This window comes from Haliotis rufescens, unplaced genomic scaffold (assembly GCF_023055435.1).
Source record: "Haliotis rufescens isolate VD_foot unplaced genomic scaffold, xgHalRufe1.0.p SCAF_120, whole genome shotgun sequence".
NCBI lineage: Eukaryota > Metazoa > Mollusca > Gastropoda > Lepetellida > Haliotidae > Haliotis > Haliotis rufescens.
Window position 1 is genome coordinate 555,251 of NW_025963803.1, and position 24,150 is coordinate 579,400.

The 24,150-nt window shown below is 38.4% G+C and overlaps 1 protein-coding gene across 1 annotated transcript in view; it reads right to left on the minus strand.

The window, feature by feature from the left end:
- The window catches only part of LOC124115441 (fibroblast growth factor receptor homolog 1-like), a 40,953-nt gene that overhangs the window by 11,074 nt on the left and 5,729 nt on the right, over window positions 1-24,150 (minus strand). The window contains exons 4-15 of the mRNA XM_046476446.2: window positions 23,304-23,452; window positions 20,488-20,652; window positions 18,310-18,615; window positions 17,286-17,439; window positions 12,466-12,662; window positions 11,027-11,180; window positions 10,192-10,388; window positions 8,941-9,087; window positions 7,993-8,145; window positions 6,435-6,556; window positions 1,581-1,646; window positions 257-425 (exon numbers count right to left, since the gene is read on the minus strand). Of these exons, the coding sequence (XP_046332402.2) occupies window positions 257-425; window positions 1,581-1,646; window positions 6,435-6,556; window positions 7,993-8,145; window positions 8,941-9,087; window positions 10,192-10,388; window positions 11,027-11,180; window positions 12,466-12,662; window positions 17,286-17,439; window positions 18,310-18,615; window positions 20,488-20,652; window positions 23,304-23,452 (1,979 nt within the window). The remainder of the gene's footprint in view (window positions 1-256; window positions 426-1,580; window positions 1,647-6,434; window positions 6,557-7,992; window positions 8,146-8,940; window positions 9,088-10,191; window positions 10,389-11,026; window positions 11,181-12,465; window positions 12,663-17,285; window positions 17,440-18,309; window positions 18,616-20,487; window positions 20,653-23,303; window positions 23,453-24,150) is intronic.

Here is a 24,150-nt window from a genome sequence, read left to right on the forward strand (position 1 = left end):
ACGGCGGTCTGTACATAATCGAGTGATTGACATCATGAACAACATAAACATCGTTATTGAGCCTCTAAGAAGAGGCAATAGATTCCTAGGTACCAATTATAACCCGGAATCCCCCCCCCCCCCCCCCCCCCCCCCCCCAATTCTCTCCCTCTCCCTCCTCCTCCTCCTCCTCCTCCTCCTCCTTCCCCCTACCCCGCCCCCTCCCAGTTACGTCCCCAAAATGAATACGAAAGATTTCTAAGCAGTTGAAGCCGACCTTTGCACATCTTCACAGCGACCAGCTCCCACTTTCCGGTTCCGGCAATATCCAGCGCTTCCGCTTTCATCACCTTCCCAAAATTCCCTGCACCAAGTGTGTCCAGGAAACGGAGTCGATCTATGGGAAATTCGTCAGTGTGGGTGGGAAACTTGACGTAGTGGGACGACTGGTTGGGGAAACAATTTGAGAATAACAAACGAGCTTCGAGACAAGTTAGATTAGTGTATAACGCAGACTATATGGCAATTAAAGCTATTATATATGAAATATACATGTCAATTTGACCGGTTTGGCTTTATCGTCAGTTATAGGTGAGGTGAGGTGAAATTGGGTTTAACGTCGCGTCCAAGATTATTGCACTTATATAGCGATGTGCATGCACGTTTGTGTGTTTGTGTGGCTGCTTGTACTAGACCGGACTTGTGCCGATTTATAGTGCTAGCTCACTGAGATACCATGCCACAGTTTAACATGAATACCCCACTCAGACACAGTATACTGACTCCGAGCCGACCAGTCCTTGTTTTAGCCCCTTTATGCCGAGCGCCAAACAGGGTAACTACAAGTACCATCTTTTAACGTCTTTTGGTATGACGCGGCCGGGGATCGAACCCCGGATCTTCCGCTCTCCGGGCGGACGCTCAACCACTAGACCACGGAGGTAGTTCCAAGTACTGACTCTGGACATAACAGCGGACCACAGTGGCAATTAGGAAGTACAAGCTGTCCGGCCGCTGACGTGTCATTTCTCCTGTGAACGTCGCCAGAAACCTATGATTGTGGGTTCGAATCCCGAATCGCCCCGATCATGTTTCTGGGTTTGTCAGCACCATACCAGTGCTCGTGGGTTTCACCAAAGTGGTAAACGTCTGAGGCCTGCATCGCTTCGGGGTTTCCTCTTAGATTAAGCTGGCGCGCCGTGATATAACTGGAATACTGTCAGGACTTGCGTTAAAAACAAAAAACGTGGTTGACGTGAGCTCAACGTAGTGTACACGTGGCGCAATGGTTAATTTCATATTAGGGCACTGGGGTAACCCCATGGTTAAAGCGTTCGCCCTTAACGCCCGGGTTCGATTCCCCACAATGGGTACAATATGTGAAGCCCATTTCTGTTCGTAAATATTATCATTATTGACGCTTTAGCAGCCACGCCCCCTTAGTCTGACCGGGTAGCCTAATGGTTAAAGTGTAGGCTCGTTACACCGAAGGCCTCGGTTCGATTCTCTAATTTTCTGGTATCTTCCGACATAATACTGCCGAAATATTGCTGATACGGCTTAAAACAATACTCAGTCACTCGTATTGAGGGCACACCTACCCGGTTGTACTTTGCCAGCTCAAGACGAAATTTCAACGACTGGTCCATTTTCCGTTTGTACCATTTCTTAACGATAAAGAATTGCATATCAATATTAGAAAACATTCTGCAAAAACTTGACTGAAGTATTCGATTTTAAAAGCATCTATCTCTATAGTATTCACACGACACACACGTAAGTTGTATCGTGTTCCGAAAATTCCACCCTGCTCCAATATTTGTACGTTCACATTCTCTCTATGTTTGTATGTTCACATTATCTCAAAGAGTGTATGTTCACATTATCTAAATGTTTGAATGTACACATTATCTCAATGATTGTATGTTCACATTATCTAAATGTTTGAATGTACACATTATCTCAATGATTGTATGTTCACATTATCACAATGTTTGTAAGTACACATGATCTCCATGTTTGTATGTTCACATTATCTCAAAGATTCCATGTACAGATTGTCTCAATAATTGTACGTTCACATTATCTAAATGTTTGAATGTACAGATTGTCTCAACGATTGTATGTTCACATTATCTAAATGTTTGAATGTACACATTATCTCAATGAGTGTATGTTCACATTATCTAAATGTTTGAATGTACACATTATCTCAACGATTGTATGTTCACATTATCTCAAAGATTCTATGTACAGATTGTCTCAATGATTGTATGTTCACATTATCTAAATGTTTGAATGTACAGATTGTCTCAACGATTGTATGTTCACATTATCTAAATGTTTCAATGTACACATTATCTCAACGATTGTATGTTCACATTATCTCAAAGATTCTATGTACAGATTGTCTCAATGATTGTATGTTCACATTATCTAAATGTTTGAATGTACAGATTGTCTCAATGATTGTATGTTCACATTATCTAAATGTTTGAATGTACAGATTGTCTCAACGATTGTATGTTCACATTATCTAAATGTTTGAATGTACAGATTGTCTCAACGATTGTATGTTCACATTATCTAAATGTTTGAATGTACAGATTGTCTCAATGATTGTATGTTCACATTATCTAAATGTTTGAATGTACAGATTGTCTCAATGATTGTATGTTCACGTTATCTAAATGTTTGAATGTACACATTATCTCAACGATTGTATGTTCACATTATCTCAAAGATTCTATGTACAGATTGTCTCAATGATTGTATGTTCACATTTTCTAAATGTTTGAATGTACAGATTGTCTCAATGATTGTATGTTCACATTATCTAAATGTTTGAATGTACAGATTGTCTCAATGATTGTATGTTCACATTATCTAAATGTTTGAATGTACACATTATCTCAATGATTGTATGTTCACATTATCTAAATGTTTGAATGTACAGATTGTCTCAATGATTGTATGTTCACATTATCTAAATGTTTGAATGTACAGATTGTCTCAATGATTGTATGTTCACATTATCTAAATGTTTGAATGTACAGATTGTCTCAACGATTGTATGTTCACATTATCTAAATGTTTGAATGTACAGATTGTCTCAATGATTGTATGTTCACATTATCTAAATGTTTGAATGTACAGATTGTCTCAATGATTGTATGTTCACATTATCACAATGTTTGTATGTTCACAATATCCCAATGTTTGTAAGTACAAATTATCTCAATGTTTGTAAGTACACATTATCTCAATGTTTGTAAGTACACATTATCTCCATGTTTGTAAGTACACATTATCTCAATGTTTGTAAGTACACATTATCTCCATGTTTGTAAGTACACATTATCTCAATGTTTGTAAGTACACATTATCTCAATGTTTGTATGTTCACAATATCCCAATGTTTGTATGTTCACAATATCCCAATGTTTGTAAGTACAAATTATCTCAATGTTTGTAAGTACACATTATCTCAATGTTTGTAAGTACACAATATCTCAATGTTTATATGTTCACATTATCTCAATGTTTGTAAGTACACATTATCTCAATGTTTGTAGGTACACATTATCTCCATGTTTGTAAGTACACATTATCTCAATGTTTGTAGGTACACATTATCTCCATGTTTGTAAGTACACATTATCTAAATGTTTGAATGTACACATTATCACAATGATTGTATGTTCACATTATCACAATGTTTGTAAGTACACATGATCTCCATGTTTTTATGTTCACATTATGTCAAAGATTCTATGTACAGATTGTCTCAATGATTGTACGTTCACATTATCTAAATGTTTGAATGTACAGATTGTCTCAACGATTGTATGTTCACATTATCTAAATGTTTGAATGTACAGATTGTCTCAATGATTGTATGTTCACATTATCTAAATGTTTGAATGTACAGATTGTCTCAATGATTGTATGTTCACATTATCACAATGTTTGTATGTTCACAATATCCCAATGTTTGTAAGTACAAATTATCTCAATGTTTGTAAGTACACATTATCTCAATGTTTGTAAGTACACATTATCTCCATGTTTGTAAGTACACATTATCTCAATGTTTGTAAGTACACATTATCTCCATGTTTGTAAGTACACATTATCTCAATGTTTGTATGTTCACAATATCCCAATGTTTGTATGTTCACAATATCCCAATGTTTGTAAGTACAAATTTTCTAAATGTTTGTAAGTACACATTATCTCAATGTTTGTAAGTACACAATATCTCAATGTTTATATGTTCACATTATCTCAATGTTTGTATGTTCACATTATCTCAATGTTTGTAGGTACACATTATCTCCATGTTTGTAAGTACACATTATCTAAATGTTTGTAGGTACACATTATCTCCATGTTTGTAAGTACACATTATCTAAATGTTTGAATGTACACATTATCACAATGATTGTATGTTCACATTATCACAATGTTTGTAAGTACACATGATCTCCATGTTTTTATGTTCACATTATGTCAAAGATTCTATGTACAGATTGTCTCAATGATTGTATGTTCACATTATCTAAATGTTTGAATGTACAGATTGTCTCAATGATTGTATGTTCACATTATCACAATGTTTGTATGTTCACAATATCACAATGTTTGTAAGTACAAATTATCTCAATGATTGTATGTTCACATTATCTAAATGTTTGAATGTACAGATTGTCTCAACGATTGTATGTTCACATTATCTAAATGTTTGAATGTACAGATTGTCTCAATGATTGTATGTTCACATTATCTAAATGTTTGAATGTACACATTATCTCAACGATTGTATGTTCACATTATCTAAATGTTTGAATGTACAGATTGTCTCAATGATTGTATGTTCACATTATCTAAATGTTTGAATGTACAGATTGTCTCAACGATTGTATGTTCACATTATCTAAATGTTTGAATGTACAGATTGTCTCAATGATTGTATGTTCACATTATCTAAATGTTTGAATGTACACATTATCTCAATGATTGTATGTTCACATTATCTAAATGTTTGAATGTACAGATTGTCTCAATGATTGTATGTTCACATTATCTCAAAGATTCTATGTACAGATTGTCTCAATGATTGTATGTTCACATTATCACAATGTTTGAATGTACAGATTGTCTCAATGATTGTATGTTCACATTATCACAATGTTTGTATGTTCACAATATCCCAATGTTTGTAAGTACAAATTATCTCAATGTTTGTAAGTACACATTATCTCAATGTTTGTAAGTACACATTATCTCCATGTTTGTAAGTACACATTATCTCAATGTTTGTAGGTACACATTATCTCCATGTTTGTAAGTACACATTATCTCAATGTTTGTAAGTACACATTATCTCAATGTTTGTATGTTCACAATATCCCAATGTTTGTATGTTCACAATATCCCAATGTTTGTTAGTACAAATTATCTCAATGTTTGTAAGTACACATTATCTCAATGTTTGTAAGTACACAATATCTCAATGTTTATATGTTCACATTATCTCAATGTTTGTAAGTACACATTATCTCAATGTTTGTAAGTGCACATTATCTCAATGTTTGTATGTTCACAATATCCCAATGTTTGTATGTTCACAATATCCCAATGTTTGTAAGTACAAATTTTCTAAATGTTTGTAAGTACACATTATCTCAATGTTTGTAAGTACACAATATCTCAATGTTTATATGTTCACATTATCTCAATGTTTGTAGGTACACATTACCTCCATGTTTGTAAGTACACATTATCTCAATGTTTGTAGGTACACATTATCTCCATGTTTGTAAGTACACATTATCTCAATGTTTGTAGGTACACATTATTACCATGTTTGTAAGTACACATTATCTCAATGTTTGTAAGTACACATTATCTCAATGTTTGTAGGTACAAATTATCTCAATGTTTGTCAGTACACTATCTCAATGTTTGTAAGTACACATTATCTCCATGTTTGTAAGTACACATTATCTCAATGTTTGTAGGTACACATTATCTCCATGTTTGTAAGTACACATTATATCAATGTATGTAAGTACACATTATCTCTAAGTTTGTAAATACATATTATCTCAATGTTCTTAAGTACACATTATCTCTAAGTTTGTAAATACATATTATCTTAATGTTTGTAGGTTTCATTGGTTGAATTTCTGAGTTATTTACCCAACCCAACCATATGCCTACCAGGCGGCGTTAATACATATTTGTACAATGAATGTGATTGTCAGTTACAATCTGATTGGCTAACAAAATGTTGGAAATCTGGATATATTGTGGACTTTTCAATGCAATTATTGACCATTCTAAACTTAAAACAAAATGTCAGTCTCACAACTGTGAGTCTCCACTTCGACACAGAAAACTTAAGTATGTTTTCAAATTTACAATATGTAGGTCCCAATTCACTGACGTACCATTTTTATCCATTTCCTCCGTTTGAAGATTACCAAGACGCAGATAAAAATGAAAGCCGCCGCTCCACCTAATCCACCAATGGTCGCCATGCTTGTCCCACTATCAATGTGGGCCCCAGAATCTACGAAAATGTTTAATAAAAAATCACAAACATTTATATGCTTGTATATAAGACATAGCACAGTCGCATGAACTCTTTACTTTTGGACAAATCATTTGCCATTAGATAAACCCGAGAAAAAAACGTGGACCGTGAGTTTTGAATCCTACATTCGGATCCGTTGTCTTTCGGAGCGTCAGGTCGGTGTCTCTGGTCGGTGACTCGGTTCTCTGGCCGAGTCATGCTAAAATATTATAATACGTTAAAAGATGGTACTCTTGTTATCCTGATTGACGTTCGGGTTAAGATAAAAAAAAAGGACTAGCCAGTTCGGTAAGGGGCATCCATGTTAAACTCCGGCATGGTTCCTCATCGTGCTGGCATTACAAAACCGACAGCTATGACTAAAAATAATATAAAAAACATATTTGGACAGTTAGACCACACGCAAGCTACCTTGGGAACGTGTGTGTTCTATCCGGTTTACAAAGAGAATGTTTTTGGATGTAGTATATAGGTCCGAGTACCGTACGTAGGAACAGCCACATGACCAGATACACTTTGACCCGGAAGTCGTATTATTGCTATGCGCATCGGGATCAAAAAGAAAGCCTCACCTCTTTTGCACGTGCAGGGATGAAAACAACAACAAAAAGTTTGTACAAACTGCCAAAAAGGAAGAATGTGACCTTGAAAATATATTATTTTTCTTAAAACAAAAATGTAAAAGGCCCTTCTTGAATCTGCTGAGATCTGGAAAATTTCAGAAACGAAAACTACTTTGAGAAATCATTGTGAAAGTTCTCAGCTGTGCTCACATGAATGACAATGAATCTTTATTTTATCGAAGCCTCTTACAAAAAACATGCAAGTCCTTGACAGGAGCTGGTTTTCGTCAGGAGCGCAATTAAAGACAGTAAGAAAAAACAAAATGGGAAATATAAATCATCTTGGGCCACGAACTTGTTTAAATCTCAATCTTATCCTGGCATTTTCATGCAACTCATTGTTGTCAATAGCAGACAAAGTAAAATTGCCTTTGATGTCGCACTTGGAGCACTTCAGAAAAAGACAATTGTGTTCGTTTAGGGCCATTCCATGCGAAAATCTTTGGAGGGCTTTCACATTTTACTAAAGGGCGGTGCAATATCGGAGAAAAAGATCATATTTTAATAAGATTGGACAAAAACAACCAACGGTGGGGCAGGAAACATCTAGTATCACCACCATTTGATAGCGATTTATAAAATACAACGTCAATGAGAATATCCAGTCTCGATTATCCCTGAAACAGATTCCATTGCGGGTAGCCGGCAAAATAGCGGTGAAAAATCATATGAATGGATCACTAAAAACCAGTGATGACAGCAGGTGTTCGCGTCAGAATAGTGCAATGGACAATGGCTTTGGGAGATATTTCTTATGATTGTGAAAATGATTTAGTAGTTTTAATCTACCTGTTTCGTCTACATGCAAGTAGCTGTTGTAGTACAGACTTTGTCCTGCACAGGTGATGTGGCACTGGATGTTCTTATTGGCTTCTGGACCATTGACATATTGGAATAGGACGCTATTGTTGATGACGGCACAAAGTGGGCAGCCCAATGATTCTACAACAAACAAACACATTGGAAACAACATGCAGATCCTTTCAGTCCGACGTAGTGAGTGAGTTTGGTTTAACGCCGCTTTTAAGAGTAATCTAGTTATATCCCCTGTCAGCTTAATGTGGGAGGAAAGCCCGAAGTGATGCAGGTCTCAGACGTTTACCATTTCGGTGAAACCTATGAGCGTTGGTAGCGTGCTGACAAACCCAGAAACATGGGCGAACCGGGATTCGAACCCACAATAATACGTTTCTGGTGTGTCCAAGGGACGCAGCTCTACAATTTTGTGGCACCTTAGGCGACTAGGCCACCCGTGTATCCCAATCCGATGAAATACTGTAAGCCTTAGGTGAGACGCATTCCAGGTTTTCAAAAAAGTATTTAACACAATTAGATTCCGAGGTATTTTTTCTCTTCTTCATGTGAAAACATCTGGAAATATATCGATTTTCTTTTAATGTTTGTTTGTTTTATTGTTAACGGTACTGAAGAGAGATTTGTCCAAATCTAACAAACATTTATATTGTAACCTCCGCCTGGGTCACTTGATATTATATCACGGTGTGTCAGCTTGATGTGGGAAGAACGCGCGAGGTGATGCAGATCTCAGGTACCAGTTCGGGGATACCCACGAGTACATGTAAGGTGATGACAAACCTTGAAAAATGTTTCAGGGCGAATCTGCGATTCTAACCCACAATCGTAGGTTTCTGGCACAACTAAGGGACGCCACTCTGCACAGCGTTTGCGGCGCGTTAGGCGACTGGGCAACCCGTGCAGAACTCTAAGGAAACTTACTTTCTGATATAGGTCCATCGTTGATGTACCATGTTGTGTTGGCTTCACAGATCCGGTTGTCTGACCACTTCGCGGCACAGATAAACGTCGCCTTGCCCCCTATTTCCACATCCTGGGGCACAGGTTGAGTCACCCACATATATTTAGCTGGAATATAAAAAGAAAAATCTTTAGAACATCGATTTGTTTTTTTTACGACATATTCATAAGAGATCGATATAATTCTGACTTAAAATAGGCATTCAATGAAATAGTGTTTGCTCGCGGGGTGCAACAGCGACAGTTTGGGCAGTCAGTGAAACCTTCAATATTTAATTCACTGTCACTTTGTCTTAACTACGAATGTATCATGTTTAATCTTCTGATGATGGGTTGAACTATGATGGCACTGTACACGTATCTAATTTAATCTGATTAATAATCTGATCTTAAATTTTATATATATATATATATATATATATATATATATATATATATACAAAAATGAGGTAAATGTTCACTCGGTGTACATGTAATATATAATAAAATAATAAAGTCCACGTTAGTCCATCATCTTCTTTATATCAGTTTCATACATAGTACTTTCGCTGTCTCATGACAGCTCTTCAGTGTAACTGACATATACATATAATGACGTCATACTTATGTATATGTCAGTTACACTGAAGAGCTGTCATGAGACAGCGAAAGTACTATGTATGAAACTGATATAAAGAAGATGATGGACTAACGTGGACTTTATTATTTTATTATATATATATATATATATATATATATAAAATGAGGTGCAACAACTACATTGTGTATACGGGCTTAATCTCAAATAGATTTGAAACAAATAGTTAATGAAACAAATAGTTAATGAAACAAATAGTGAATGAAACAAATACCTAATGAAACAAATACCTAATGAAACAAATAGCCACGCTCTATCCACTAGACCACAGAGACAGTCCCAAACCCTGGGGTAAATGAGGTCGCCCGGTTACAGGTGAGCACGGTTGGACCATGAGACCTGATTACGACAATCCACAGAGACCAAATAATAATCGACTCCGCACTCATTATTCGGAAAGACTTCCGCCCTTATCCCCCCCCCCCCCCCCCCCTCCCCCCACCCCACCCTCCCCTCTCTCCCCCTACCCTTCCAAAAGTTAAATATGTATGCAATGCCGCTCAATCCTTATTATCAAATATATTTTTAAGGAGGGATACGGGCGGAAGTCTTAACCCTTATTCATAGTACCTCACCTTGAATTGTTACTTCTTTTGTGCTATTGGCTGTGTGTCCACTCGAATTGCTACAAATGCACGTGTAATTTCCTGTGTCGCTGTGATCAACTTGACCAATGACCAGTCGCCTGTGGTACATGTCCGCAGTTGTGTTCAGTTTTGACTTCGTCGCCATGGGAACACTCCATGTTATATTAGGGTACGCTTTGTCTGGCCTTGAAAAAACAGGGCATATATTCTGTAGTGATTGACCTGACGAACATATTATATGCATTATAACATTCTGTACTGATTGACCTGACGAGGAAAGTATATGTATAACATTCTGTAGTGATTGACCTGACGAGCAAAGTATATGTATAACATTATGTAGCCATTGACCGGACGAGCAAAGTATTTGTATAACATTCTGTAGTGATTGAACTGACGAGCAAAGTATTTGTATAACATTCTGTAGTGATTGAACTGACGAGCAAAGTATTTGTATAACATTCTGTAGTGATTGAACTGACGAGCAAAGTATTTGTATAACATTCTGAAGTGTTTGACCTGACAAGCAAAGTATAGGTAAAACATTCTGTACTGATTGACCTGACGAGCAAAGTATATGTATAACATTTTTGTAGTGATTGACCTGACGAGCAAAGTATATGTACAACATTCTGTAGTGATTGAACTGACGAGCAAAGTACATGTATAACATTCTGTACTGATTGACCTGACGAGCAAAGTACATGTACAACATTCTGTACTGATTGACCTGACGATTAAGTTATGTTATATTTCCAGCCTGCTGCCACATAGATAGGAGATTGCTGTATGTGACGTTAATCTCAAACCAAAGAGTACTCACGGTCCTTGACAAAGACATTCAAGGGTCAGAGGGTCTCCGTACAGGGGTTGTTTCTGATAGGTCCACAAGGCTGCCTTTAAGTCTGAAGAAGATTGTTGTTGATAGGGCCACGGGGATGTCCAAAAGTCCGGAGGAAACAGGGTTGCCCGGGGGTCTGAAAAGACATTTACAACAATCTACAAATTGGAAGCACTGAATGGGATCAGGATAAAAACGGAATAGTTCAGTGCTGAAATCCAGGTTTTGTGGCATCTATGTATTGTTGCCATTCTCATAGTATGCATCTGAGTGTTGTACTTGATATGCTTCAGAGAGTGTAGTGCTGCTAGTGCTGCTAGTGCTGAGATATCTTAGTGATGTAGTCTTTGTAATTTAGAAATTCTGGAGCTGTAAATCTTGTTATGGTGACAGTTGTAATTGTAATGGTTTATTATAGTTTCTAATGTATGGCCAAGTCCCTGTTCCGTTGAAGTAACTATACATATAGACATCATTTCCATGTTTTATTCTTAACTACATGCTTTCCCAACCCGCAGACCAAACATTTCACAAATGTGGAAGAAAATCAATTATTTTTACGAAAATACTCCTTAACTGGACATGCTGGCTGTTCTGAAAATAATGTGTTCTGGCTAGTAATCTGTTGTGCTCCCCCATTTAAAGAAATGAAATTGTACGTTTTGAAGCTCTCAATATATTTCCGTCGTCTACATGGAGACGTGGCAATCAATTCACAGTATTAAAGAAGTTGTTATCCATAAAATTGTGTCTATCTTGTCATCCGTCAAAGTCTAAATAATACCTATCAAAGAATTTAATTCTGTCTGGAATAAGAAAAGGTCAGTCCCTAGAGTAAATGAGGTCGTTCCGTTTAATGTGAACACGACATTAACAGAAGGTTAAACTACGGAAAGCCACAGGGACCAAATACAAAATAATCTAAATCTTTCCCGAAGAAGGCTGAGTTTCAATCGACTCGACACTCAAAATTAACAGTACCTCATTTTGAATTGTTATTTCCATTGTGCTATTTATTAACTGTGTGTCTTTTGGTATGACGCAGCCGGGGATCGAACCACAAACCTTCCGCTCCCAAGGCTATCTACTAGACCATAGAGACAGTCCTAAACCCAGGAATATGAAATGATCAGTCCCTGGGTTAAATGAGGTCGCCCCATTATAGATGTGAGCGGTTCGACCATGGGGCCAGATTACGACAGTCCACAGAGACCAAATAATAATCGACTCCACACTCATTATTCGGAAAGACTTCCGCCCTTATCTTATCCCCCACCCCACCCCCCATCCCACCCGCCATTCTCCCCCCCTACCCTTCCAAAAGTTAAATATGTATGCATTGCCACACAATCCTTATGATCATATATATTTTTAAGTGGGGATACGGACAGAAGTCTTAACCATGATTCATAGTACCTCACCTTGAATTGTTACTTCTGTTGTGCTATTGACTGTGTGTCCACTCGAATTGCTACAAATGCACGTGTAATTTCCTGTGTCGCTGTGATCAACTTGACCAATGACCAGTCGCCTGTGGTACATGTCCGCAGTTGTGTTCAGTTTTGACTTCGTCGCCATGGGAACACTCCATGTTATATTAGGGTACACTGTGCCTGGCCTTGAAAAAACAGGGCATTTATTCTGTGGTGATTGACCTGACGAACATATTATATGCATTATAACATTCTGTACTGATTGATCTGACGAGGAAAGTATATGTATAACATTCTGTAGTGACTGAACTGACGAGCAAAGTATATCTATTACATTCTGTAGTGATTGAACAGACGAGCAAAGTATATGTATAACATTCTGTACTGATTGACCTGACGAGCAAAGTATATGTATAACATTCTGTACTGATTGAAGTGACAAGCAAAGTATATCTATTACATTCTGTACTGATTGAACAGACGAGCAAAGTATATGTATAACATTCTGTACTGATTGAAGTAACGAGCAAAGTATATGTATAACATTCTGTAGTGATTGACCTGACGAGCAAAGTATATGTATAACATTCTGTACTGATTGACCTGACGAGCAAAGTATAAGTATAACATTCTGTAGTGATTGGCCTGACGAGCAAAGTATATCTTTAACATTCTGTAGTGATTGACCTGACGAGCAAAGTATATGTATAACATTCTGTACTGATTGAAGTGACAAGCAAAGTATATCTATTAATTCTGTACTGATTGAACAGACGAGCAAAGTATATGTATAACATTCTGTACTGATTGACCTGACGAGCAAAGTCTATGTATAACATTCTGTACTGATTGAAGTGACAAGCAAAGTATATCTATTACATTCTGTACTGATTGAACAGACGAGCAAAGTATATGTATAACATTCTGTACTGATTGAAGTAACGAGCAAAGTATATGTATAACATTCTGTAGTGATTGACCTGACGAGCAAAGTATATGTATAACATTCTGTACTGATTGACCTGACGAGCAAAGTATAAGTATAACATTCTGTAGTGATTGGCCTGACGAGCAAAGTATATCTTTAACATTCTGTAGTGATTGACCTGACGAGCAAAGTATATGTATAACATTCTGTACTGATTGAAGTGACAAGCAAAGTATATCTATTACATTCTGTACTGATTGACCTGACGAGCAAAGTATATGTATAACATTCTGTACTGATTGAAGTGAGAAGCAAAGTATACCTATTACATTCTGTACTGATTGAACAGACGAGCAAAGTATATGTATAACATTCTGTACTGATTGAACTGACAAGCAAAGTAAATCTATGACATTCTGTAGTGATTGAACTGACGAGCAAAGTATATGTATAACATTCTGTACTGATTGACCTGACGAGCAAAGTATATGTATAACATTCTGTACTGATTGAAGTGACAAGCAAAGTATATCTATTACATTCTGTACTGATTGAACAGACGAGCAAAGTATATGTATAACATTCTGTACTGATTGAAGTAACGAGCAAAGTATATGTATAACATTCTGTACTGATTGAAGTGACAGGCAAAGTATATCTATTACATTCTGTACTGATTGAACTGACAAGCAAAGTATATGTATAACATTCTGTACTGATTGAAGTGACAAGCAAAGTATATCTATTACATTCTGTAGTGATTGAACAGACGAGCAAAGTATATGTATAACATTCTGTACTGATTGACCTGACGAGCAAAGTATATGTATAACATTCTGTACTGATTGAAGTGACAAGCAAAGTATATCTATTACATTCTGTACTGATTGAACAGACGAGCAAAGTATATGTATAACATTCTGTACTGATTGAAGTAACGAGCAAAGTATATGTATAAAATTCTGTACTGATTGAAGTGACAGGCAAAGTATATCTATTACATTCTGTACTGATTGAACTGACAAGCAAAGTATATGTATAACATTCTGTACTGATTGAAGTGACGAGCAAAGTATATGTATAACATTCTGTACTGATTGACCTGACGAGCAAAGTATACGTATAACATTCTGTACTGATTGAAGTGACGAGCAAGGTATATGTATCACATTCTGTACTGATTGAAGTGACGAGCAAAGTATATGTATAACATTCTGTACTGATTGAAGTGACAAGCAAAGTATATCTATTACATTCTGTACTGATTGAACTGACAAGCAAAGTATATGTATAACATTCTGTAGTGATTGAACTGACGAGCAAAGTATATGTATAACATTCTGTACTGATTGAAGTGACAAGCAAAGTATATCTATTACATTCTGTACTGATTGACCTGACGAGCAAAGTATATGTATAACATTCTGTACTGATTGAAGTGACAAGCAAAGTATATGTATAACATTCTGTACTGATTGAAGTGACAAGTAAAGTATATGTATTACATTCTGTACTGATTGAACAGACGAGGAAAGTATATGTATAACATTCTGTACTGATTGAACTGACAAGCAAAGTAAATCTATTACATTCTGTAGTGATTGAACTGACGAGCAAAGTATGTATGACATTCTGTACTGATTGCCCTGACGAGCAAAGTATATGTATAACATTCTGTACTGATTGAAGTGACGAGCAAGGTATATGTATAACATTCTGTACTGATTGCACTGACAAGCAAAGTAAATCTATGACATTCTGTAGTGATTGAACTAACGAGCAAAGTATATGTATAACATTCTGTACTGATAGACCTGACAGGCAAAGTATATGTATAAGATTCTGTACTGATTGAAGTGACAAGCAAAGTATATCTATTACATTCTGTACTGATTGAACAGACGAGCAAAGTATATGTATAACATTCTGTACTGATTGAAGTGACAAGCAAAGTATATCTATTACATTCTGTACTGATTGAACTGACGAGCAAAGTATATGTATAACATTCTGTAGTGATTGAAGTGACGAGCAAAGTATATGTATAACATTCTGTAGTGATTGAGCTGACGAGCAAAGTATATGTATAACATTCTGTACTGATTGAACTGACAAGCAAGGTATATGTTTAACATTCTGTACTGATTGAAGTAACGAGCAAAGTATATGTATAACATTCTGTACTGATTGAACTGACAAGCAAAGTAAATCTATGACATTCTGTAGTGATTGAACCAACGAGCAAAGTATAAGTATAACATTCTGTACTGATAGACCTGACGAGCAAAGTATATGTATAACATTCTGGACTGATTGAAGTGACAAGCAAAGTATATCTATTACATTCTGTACTGATTGAACAGACGAGCAAAGTATATGTATAACATTCTGTAATGATTGACCTAACGAGCAAAGTATATGTATAACATTCTCTACTGATTGAAGTGACGAGCAAAGTATATCTATAACATTCTGTACTGATTGACCTGACGAGCAAAGTATATGTATTACATTCTGTACTGATTGAACTGACGAGCAAGGTATATGTATAACATTCTGTACTGATTGAAGTAACGAGCAAAGTATATGTATAACATTCTGTACTGATTGAACTGACAAGCAAAGTAAATCTATGACATTCTGTAGTGATTGAACTAACGAGCAAAGTATATGTATAACATTCTGTACTGATAGACCTGACGAGCAAAGTATATGTATAAGATTCTGTACTGATTGAAGTGACAAGCAAAGTATATCTATTACATTCTGTACTGATTGAACAGACGAGCAAAGTATATGTATAACATTCTGTACTGATTGAAGTGACGAGCAAAGTATATGTATAACATTCTGTACTGATTGAAGTGACAAGCAAAGTATATCTATTACATTCTGTACTGATTGACCTGACGAGCAAAGTATATGTATAACATTCTGTAGTGATTGAAGTGACGAGCAAAGTATATGTATAACATTCTGTACTGATTGAAGTAACGAGCAAAGTATATGTATAACATTCTGTACTGATTGAACTGACAAGCAAAGTAAATCTATGACATTCTGTAGTGATTGAACTAACGAGCAAAGTATATGTATAACATTCTGTACTGATTGACCTGACGAGCAAAGTATATGTATAACATTCTGTACTGATTGAAGTGACAAGCAAAGTATATGTATAACATTCTGTACTGATTGAAGTGACAAGCAAAGTATATCTATTACATTCTGTACTGATTGAAGTGACAAGCAAAGTATATGTATAACATTCTGTACTGATTGAAGTGACAAGCAAAGTATATCTATTACATTCTGTACTGATTGAACTGACGAGCAAAGTATATGTATACCATTCTGTACTGATTGAACTGACAAGCAAAGTATATCTTTAACATTCTGTACTGATTGAAGTAACGAGCAAAGTATATGTATAACATTCTGTACTGATTGAACTGACAAGGAAAGTAAATCTATGACATTCTGTAGTGATGAACTGACGAGCAAAGTATATGTATAACATTCTGTAGTGATTGAACTGACGAGCAAAGTATATGTATAACATTCTGTAGTGATTGAACTGACGAGCAAAGTATATGTATAACATTCTGTAGTGATTGAACTGAAGAGCAAGGTATATGTATAACATTCTGAAGTGTTTGAACTGAAGAGCAAAGTATATGTATAACATTCTGTAGTGTTTGAAGTAACGAGCAAAGTATATGTATAACAATTTGTACTGATTGACCTAAAGAGCAAAGTACATGTACAACATTCTGTAGTGCTTGACGTGACGATTAAGGTATGTTCTATTTCTAGCCTGCTGCCATATAGATAGGAGATTGCTGTATGTGACGTTAATATTAAACCTAACAATACTCACGGTCCTTGACAAAGACATTCAAGGGTCAGAGGGTCTCCGTACAGGGGTTGTTTCTGATAGGTCCACAAGGCTGCCTTTAAGTCTGAAGAAGATTGTTGTTGATAGGGCCACGGGGATGTCCAAAAGTCCGGAGGAAACAGGGTTGCCCGGGGGTCTGAAAAGACATTTACAACAATCTACAAATTGGATGCATTGAATGGGATCAGGATAAAAACGGAATAGTTCAGTGCTGAAATCCAGGTTTTGTGTCATGTTCGTGTTGTTACCATTCTCATAGTGTGCATTTGAGTGTTGTAATTGATATGCTTCAGACAGCGTGGTGGTGCTAATCCTGTTCTCGACATATCCTAGTGCTGTAGTCATTGTTATTTAAAAATCCTAGTGCGGTAAATCTGGTGACATTTTAGTTGTACCTGTAATGGTATAAGATGTTTTCTAATGTCTGTCTTTTCCAAGTCTCTGTTCCGTGCCACGCCCACCATAAACATAGAAATTAATTCCATGTTTTATTCTTAACTACATGCTTTCCCAACCCGCGGACCAAACATTTCACAAATGTGAAAGAAAATCAAAATTGATAACGAAAACACTCCTTAACGTGAAGAAGATTTAACGTTGAGGTTAGAGTACGGAAGTCCACAGGGACCAAATTCTAAATACTGCAAATCCTTCCCGAAAAAGGATGAGTTATAATCGACTCGCCACTCAACTTACGAAACTCAAATACAGAATAAACGTTTTCCATCCCAAATTTGACCCGTGAAGATCCGGGGTAGAATAGGTCTTCAGCAACCCATGTTTGCCCTAAAAGGCGACTATGCTTGTCGTAAGAGGCGATTAACGGCATCGGGTAGTCAGATTCGCTGATTTAGTTGATGCATGTCATCGTATCCAAATTGCGTTGATCGATGCTCATGATGCCAATCACTGGATTGTGCGGTCCAGACTCGATTAGTTACAGACCACCGTCATATAGCTGGAATATTGCAGAGTGCGGCGGAAAACAAGAACAAACAAAACAAACCTATTGATGTAGTCAGATGGTTGTAGGTTTTTGTAGATGGACGCCTCGTCGTTGTGGTGTGGTCAGGATTTGGCCATTGATCAGTCCCAGGAACCAGAGGTGATGTCTGCGGACGGGAACCAGGGCACTTTTCAGTCTCAGCAAGAAGATATCCAAGAGTTGTTTGCAAATAACCGATGTTGCAATATTGGCGAATCGACAGTGTTGTATTGCTTGTAAAAGGTGTGACCTGACCTCCAGTATACTTTGTTTCGCAAGTGTAAAAGCCAGTGTCATTGTCGTTGACATTCACTATATGGAGTTTTCCTGAAAAAACAGAAATGAAAAATATCACACTCGAAGAACCGGACACAGTTCACGTTGTGTTAATCCCCCTGATCAAGGACCTTTATGAGAGTGAGTGAGTGAGTGAGTGAGTCAAAGTGAGTGAGTGAGTCAAAGTGAGTGAGTGAGTGAGTGAGTGAGTGAGTGAGTGAGTGAGTGAGTGAGTGAGTGAGTGAGTGAGTGAGTGAATGAGTGAGTGAGTGATTGAGTGAGTGAGATCACGGCGCTTTGTTTCGGTAATATCAGTCAGTAAGTTTAAGGTGGGAAGAACGAAAAGTGACACAAGAAGGACGACCAACAAAGACTCGTAATAAAATCAAATGTTTGATTGAAACCTACGATCAGAAACCTAAGAGAGTATGCCAGTCTTAGAAAGAGAAGCAACAAATGACCTGAGGACACTGAGGACACCTGCTAGGACACTGAGATACCATGCCGCAGTTTAAAATAAATATCCCATTCAGACACAGTAAACTGACTCCGAGCCGACCAGTCCTTGTGTTAACCTCTTAACGCCGAGGGCAAGACAGGGTAACAACAAGAACCATCTTTCGACGTATTTTGGCATGATGCGGCCGTGGATCGAACCCGGACCTTCCGTACTCCGAGCGGATACTCGGTAAATAATATAAATCTGATATAATGTCCCCTCGAAAAAATATATAATTCTGTTTTTAAATATTCACACTGCTTAACTGTTGTCATTAAAGCACTGACCGCCATCATATAGAGTGCGGCGTTACACAATTAACAAACAAACAAACATTAAAGCAATGGACAAACATTTGGGACCGAGCGTTTGATATTTTGGGGGCGAGGGTGTGCGTGTGCGTGTTTGTGTGTGTGTATGTGTATGTGTATGTGTATGTGTGTGTGTATGTGTATGCGTATGCGTATGCGTATGTGTATGTGTATGTGTATGTGTATGCGTATGCGTATGCGTATGCGTATGTGTATGTGTATGCGTATGCGTATGCGTATGCGTATGTGTATGTGTATGTGTATGTGTGCGTGTGCGTGTGTGCGTGTGCGTGTGCGTGTATGTGTATGTGTATGTGTATGTGTATGTGTATGTGTTTGTGTATGTGTATGTGTATGCGTATGCGTATGCGTATGCGTATGCGTATGTGTTTGTGTATGTGTATGTGTATGTGTATGTGTTTGTGTATGTGTATGTGTATGCGTATGCGTATGCGTATGCGTATGCGTATGCGTATGCGTATGTGTATGTGTTTGTGTATGTGTATGTGTATGTGTATGTGTATGTGTTTGTGTATGTGTATGTGTATGTGTATGTGTTTGTGTATGTGTTTGTGTATGTGTATGTGTATGTGTATGTGTATGTGTTTGTGTATGTGTATGTGTATGTGTATGTGTATGTGTATGTGTATGTGTTTGTGTATGTGTATGTGTATGTGTATGTGTATGTGTATGTGTATGTGTATGTGTATGTGTTTGTGTATGTGTATGTGTATGTGTATGTGTATGTGTATGTGTATGTGTGTGTTAGGGGGTTTGGCACCAGAATGGGCTTCACACAGTGTACCCTTATGGAAATCTGGTCTTCGGTGTCTCGAGCAAATGCTGTAACCATTAGGCTACCAGGCAACCGCCTAGGCTTGACCATGTGAGTACAGCAAACTACGGTTATCACGAACTCTAATTTTAGTTCGTCATAACCGTAGTTCGTAATAAGCATATATGCAGCATATATACAACAAATGGCCGCGACTAAAGATGAGTTCGTTTTATTGATCAGTTCGTTATAAGCGTGTTCGTTATAAACGTAGTTCACTGTATTTTGCATGTTTCAGTCATGAAGGAGGAAGGGAAGTATTAGTTGCTGGCACAAACCTTTCACGTCAATGTAATGCCGCTCGTCGACAGGGACTTCTTTTGACCGGAACGTCCACGAGTAGTGGGGCATCGCCCCTTCCCTGACCGGCCAGCACTGCAGGGTCGTGTGGTGTCCAGTGCACACGTGACATCTTGCTTCCAAGGACTGGCGCCCAGGGATGCCTGATAATCATCACGCAACATTTGTTTTGTATTCTTACGCATGGCTAGGAGTGAGTGTGGTTTTACGCCGCTTTTAGCAATATTCCAGCAATATCACGGCGGGGGACACCAGAAATGGGCTTCACACAATGTACCCGGGTCTTCGGCGTGACGAGCGAACGCTTTAACTACAAGGCTATCCGACCGCCCCGCATGGCTAGGAAGTGGAAGTCAAACAGTAAGTGCGTTTGATAATATAACAATCAAGATAATTGAGGTTACCGCTTTTCTGGCAACCAGTGCTGAAATTAAAAGTTTTATAGTTATTTGATTATTGTACGTCAAATTATTGTTTTAGCGATTGAAATAACCAGACCGCGGGATGCCATAATATCGTGATCGTTAATTGGTTGATTTCATACGTACAAACTAATCAGAAATGAACCGAAAAGAATTAGGCCACGCCCATTAACGGAATACTGTTTCCAGATTTGCTGATAATAGAATGGGTGGGGCTTGTGTTGTATTATTGCACTGAATGAAGTCACAGATTTCGTATTGTTGTCGGAATGATCTTGTGTTAATGATTAGTAAGTGAATGGAGGCAGGTCTCAGGCGCTTACCACTTTGGTGAAACCCACGAGCACGGGTATGGTGCTGACAAACCTAGAAACATAATCAGGGCGAACTGGGATTCGAACCCCTAATCATAGGTTTCTGGCGTGCCCAAGGACGCAACTCTGCACAGCGAATTGCGGCTCCATAGAGGACTGGGCCACCCGTGCCCCCTTAATGATTAGATACGAAGCTTGTGAAGTTGTCATTGTTGAAGTATATATTTTTTAAGAATTTACTTCAATATGTTTTTCGACACTGCAAATGATGGCGCCCTAGATGACTGGGTCACTCGTACCGACCTACAATATAACACTGTTTCAAACAAAATGTATGAGAAAATAAGAATCGGCACGAAACAACTGGAATATGAACAATAACATTACGTTTTTGTATCAACAAACGCCGTGTGATCATCACGACTGCCTGTTCTTTCGTGCTGAACTTGACCTATATTTGAAGGTCACTGACTGAATGCGAGGGGTGGCTGAAAGGTTCTCAGTCTAACTACTGAATTGATAGGTGAGGTGAGGTGAAATTGGGTTTAACGTCGCGTCAAAGATTATTGCACTTATATAGCGACGTGCATGCACGTGTATGTGTGTGTGTGGCTGCTTGTACTAGTCCGGACTGATGCCGATTTATAGTGCTAGCTCACTGAGATACCATGCCGCAGTTTAACATGAATACCCCACTCAGACACAGTATACTGACTCCGAGCCGACCAGTCCTTGTTTTAGCCCCTTAATGCCGAGCGCCAGACAGGGTAACAACAAATACAATCTTTTAACGTCTTTTTGTATGACGCGGCCCGGGATCGAACCCTGGACCTTCCGCTCTCCGGGCGGACGCTCTACCACAAGACCACGGAGCTGAATTGATAGAGTTGATTGAGTTGATAGAGTTGGTTGCTAACTACTTTTTCAACATAATCCTCCCCGAGGCCTACGCACTTCCGCAGCCAACGATGCTTGAGTGCCCAGATCCCACTGTAAAAGGCTTCCTCCTAGTGATGTAGAAAGTCCTCCCGATCAGCTGTAGCCAGGGTTTTCAATGGAGCGCCCAGCACAAGCACAAGGCTATGGGTTCGGTTTCAACAGCATGTGTCAACACGTGATCGGCCAAGGTCTGGACGACCAAGAGTAACGACTCCCGCCAATGATCGCTACATCCGACTTCGCCACCTACGTGAAAGGACGACCACAGCTACCTCAACCGCATCCCAAATACCCGGACTCAGACCAGACAGTACGAAACCGTTTAAGAGCAGCAGGTCTTCGAGCAAGACGTCCTTTTCGACGCGTCATACTGAGTCGACAACATCGTCAATAACGACTGCATTGATGTCGTCAACAAATGAGTACGCCTTAACTGCGATGGAGAAATGTCTGGTTCAGAATCGAGGGGATGGAAGGGCACGGGTCTACAGACGTCGGGGAGAACGTTACGCCGGAAACTGCATACAGGAAGTGGACAGGTTTGGTGAGGGTAGCGTTATAATGTGGGCGGCTATCTCTCATCATGGCAGGACAAGATTGGTCCATATCCAGGACATTCTTACGGCTCAGCGAGACATCAACGAAATTCTCCTACCACACGTCCTCCCAATTGCAGCCAACGGCAACGGTGTACGCCAGCAGGACAACGCTCGACCCCATACAACACGGATCACAAGAGCCTGTCTACACAACAACGTTTATGTTCTCCCCTGGCCCCTCAGATCCAAGAATTGAACACGATAGAGCATACGTGGGTTGATTTGCGTTGCAGGCCGAGTGGGAAACCATTCCCCAGGTTTTGATTCGCATACTCCTCTCTTCCATGGGCAGGAGATGTCAGGCCGCTATCGATTCCAACGGGGGACCTACGCGTTATTGATGGCAGTTGACCTTCACCTTGGATGAGTATAGTCACCAAGTGTTCACTCCACAACATTTTGGCTCAATACCTTGTACGGTCCCTCGTATAAACGCATTTTCCTACCTCACACAAATCTGGCTTTGTGTTTCTTTTTTGAAGAGTATAACTGCACCATTCACTCACTTCGTGATACTCACAAACATGCCTGACATGGATGTTGTCACTTCTAGCTGTGCCATACTGGTTCTCAGCCACGCACTGATAAGTGCCCTCAGTCACGTTCTGGAAAACTCCCTGGCTGGACGTGGTCATGGTGAGTGTAGTTCTCCTCTGGCTCAACTTTACCCTAGAAAGCAATGTTAAGTGTAGTTCTCATCTGGCTCAAATTTACCCTAGAAAGCAATGTTAAGCGTAGTTCTCATCTGGCTCAACTTTACCCTAGAAAGCAATGTCAAGTGTAGTTCTCATCTGGCTCAACTTTACCCTAGAAAGCAATGTTAAGTGTAGTTCTCAGCTGGCTCAAATTTACCCTAGAAAGCAATGTTAAGTGTAGTTCTCATCTGGCTTAACTTTACCCTAGAAAGCAATGTTAAAAGAAGTTCTCATCTGGCTTAACTTTACCCTAGAAAGCAATGTTAAGTGTAGTTCTCATCTGGCTCAACTTTACCCTAGAAAGCAATGTTAAGTGAAGTGTTCATCTGGCTCAACTGTACCCTAGAAAGCAATGTTAAGTGTAGTTCTCATCTGGCTCAACTTTACCCTAGAAAGCAATGTTAAGTGTAGTTCTCATGTGGCTCAACTTAACCCTAGAAAGCAATGTTAAGTGTAGTTCTCATGTGGCTCAACTTTACCCTAGAAAGCAATGTTAAGTGAAGTGTTCATCTGGCTCAACTGTACCCTAGAAAGCAATGTTAAGTGTAGTTCTCATCTGGCTCAACTTTACCCTAGAAAGCAGTGTTAAGTGAAGTGTTCATCTGGCTCAACTGTACCCTAGAAAGCAATGTTAAGTGTAGTTCTCATCTGGCTCAACTTTACCCTAGAAAG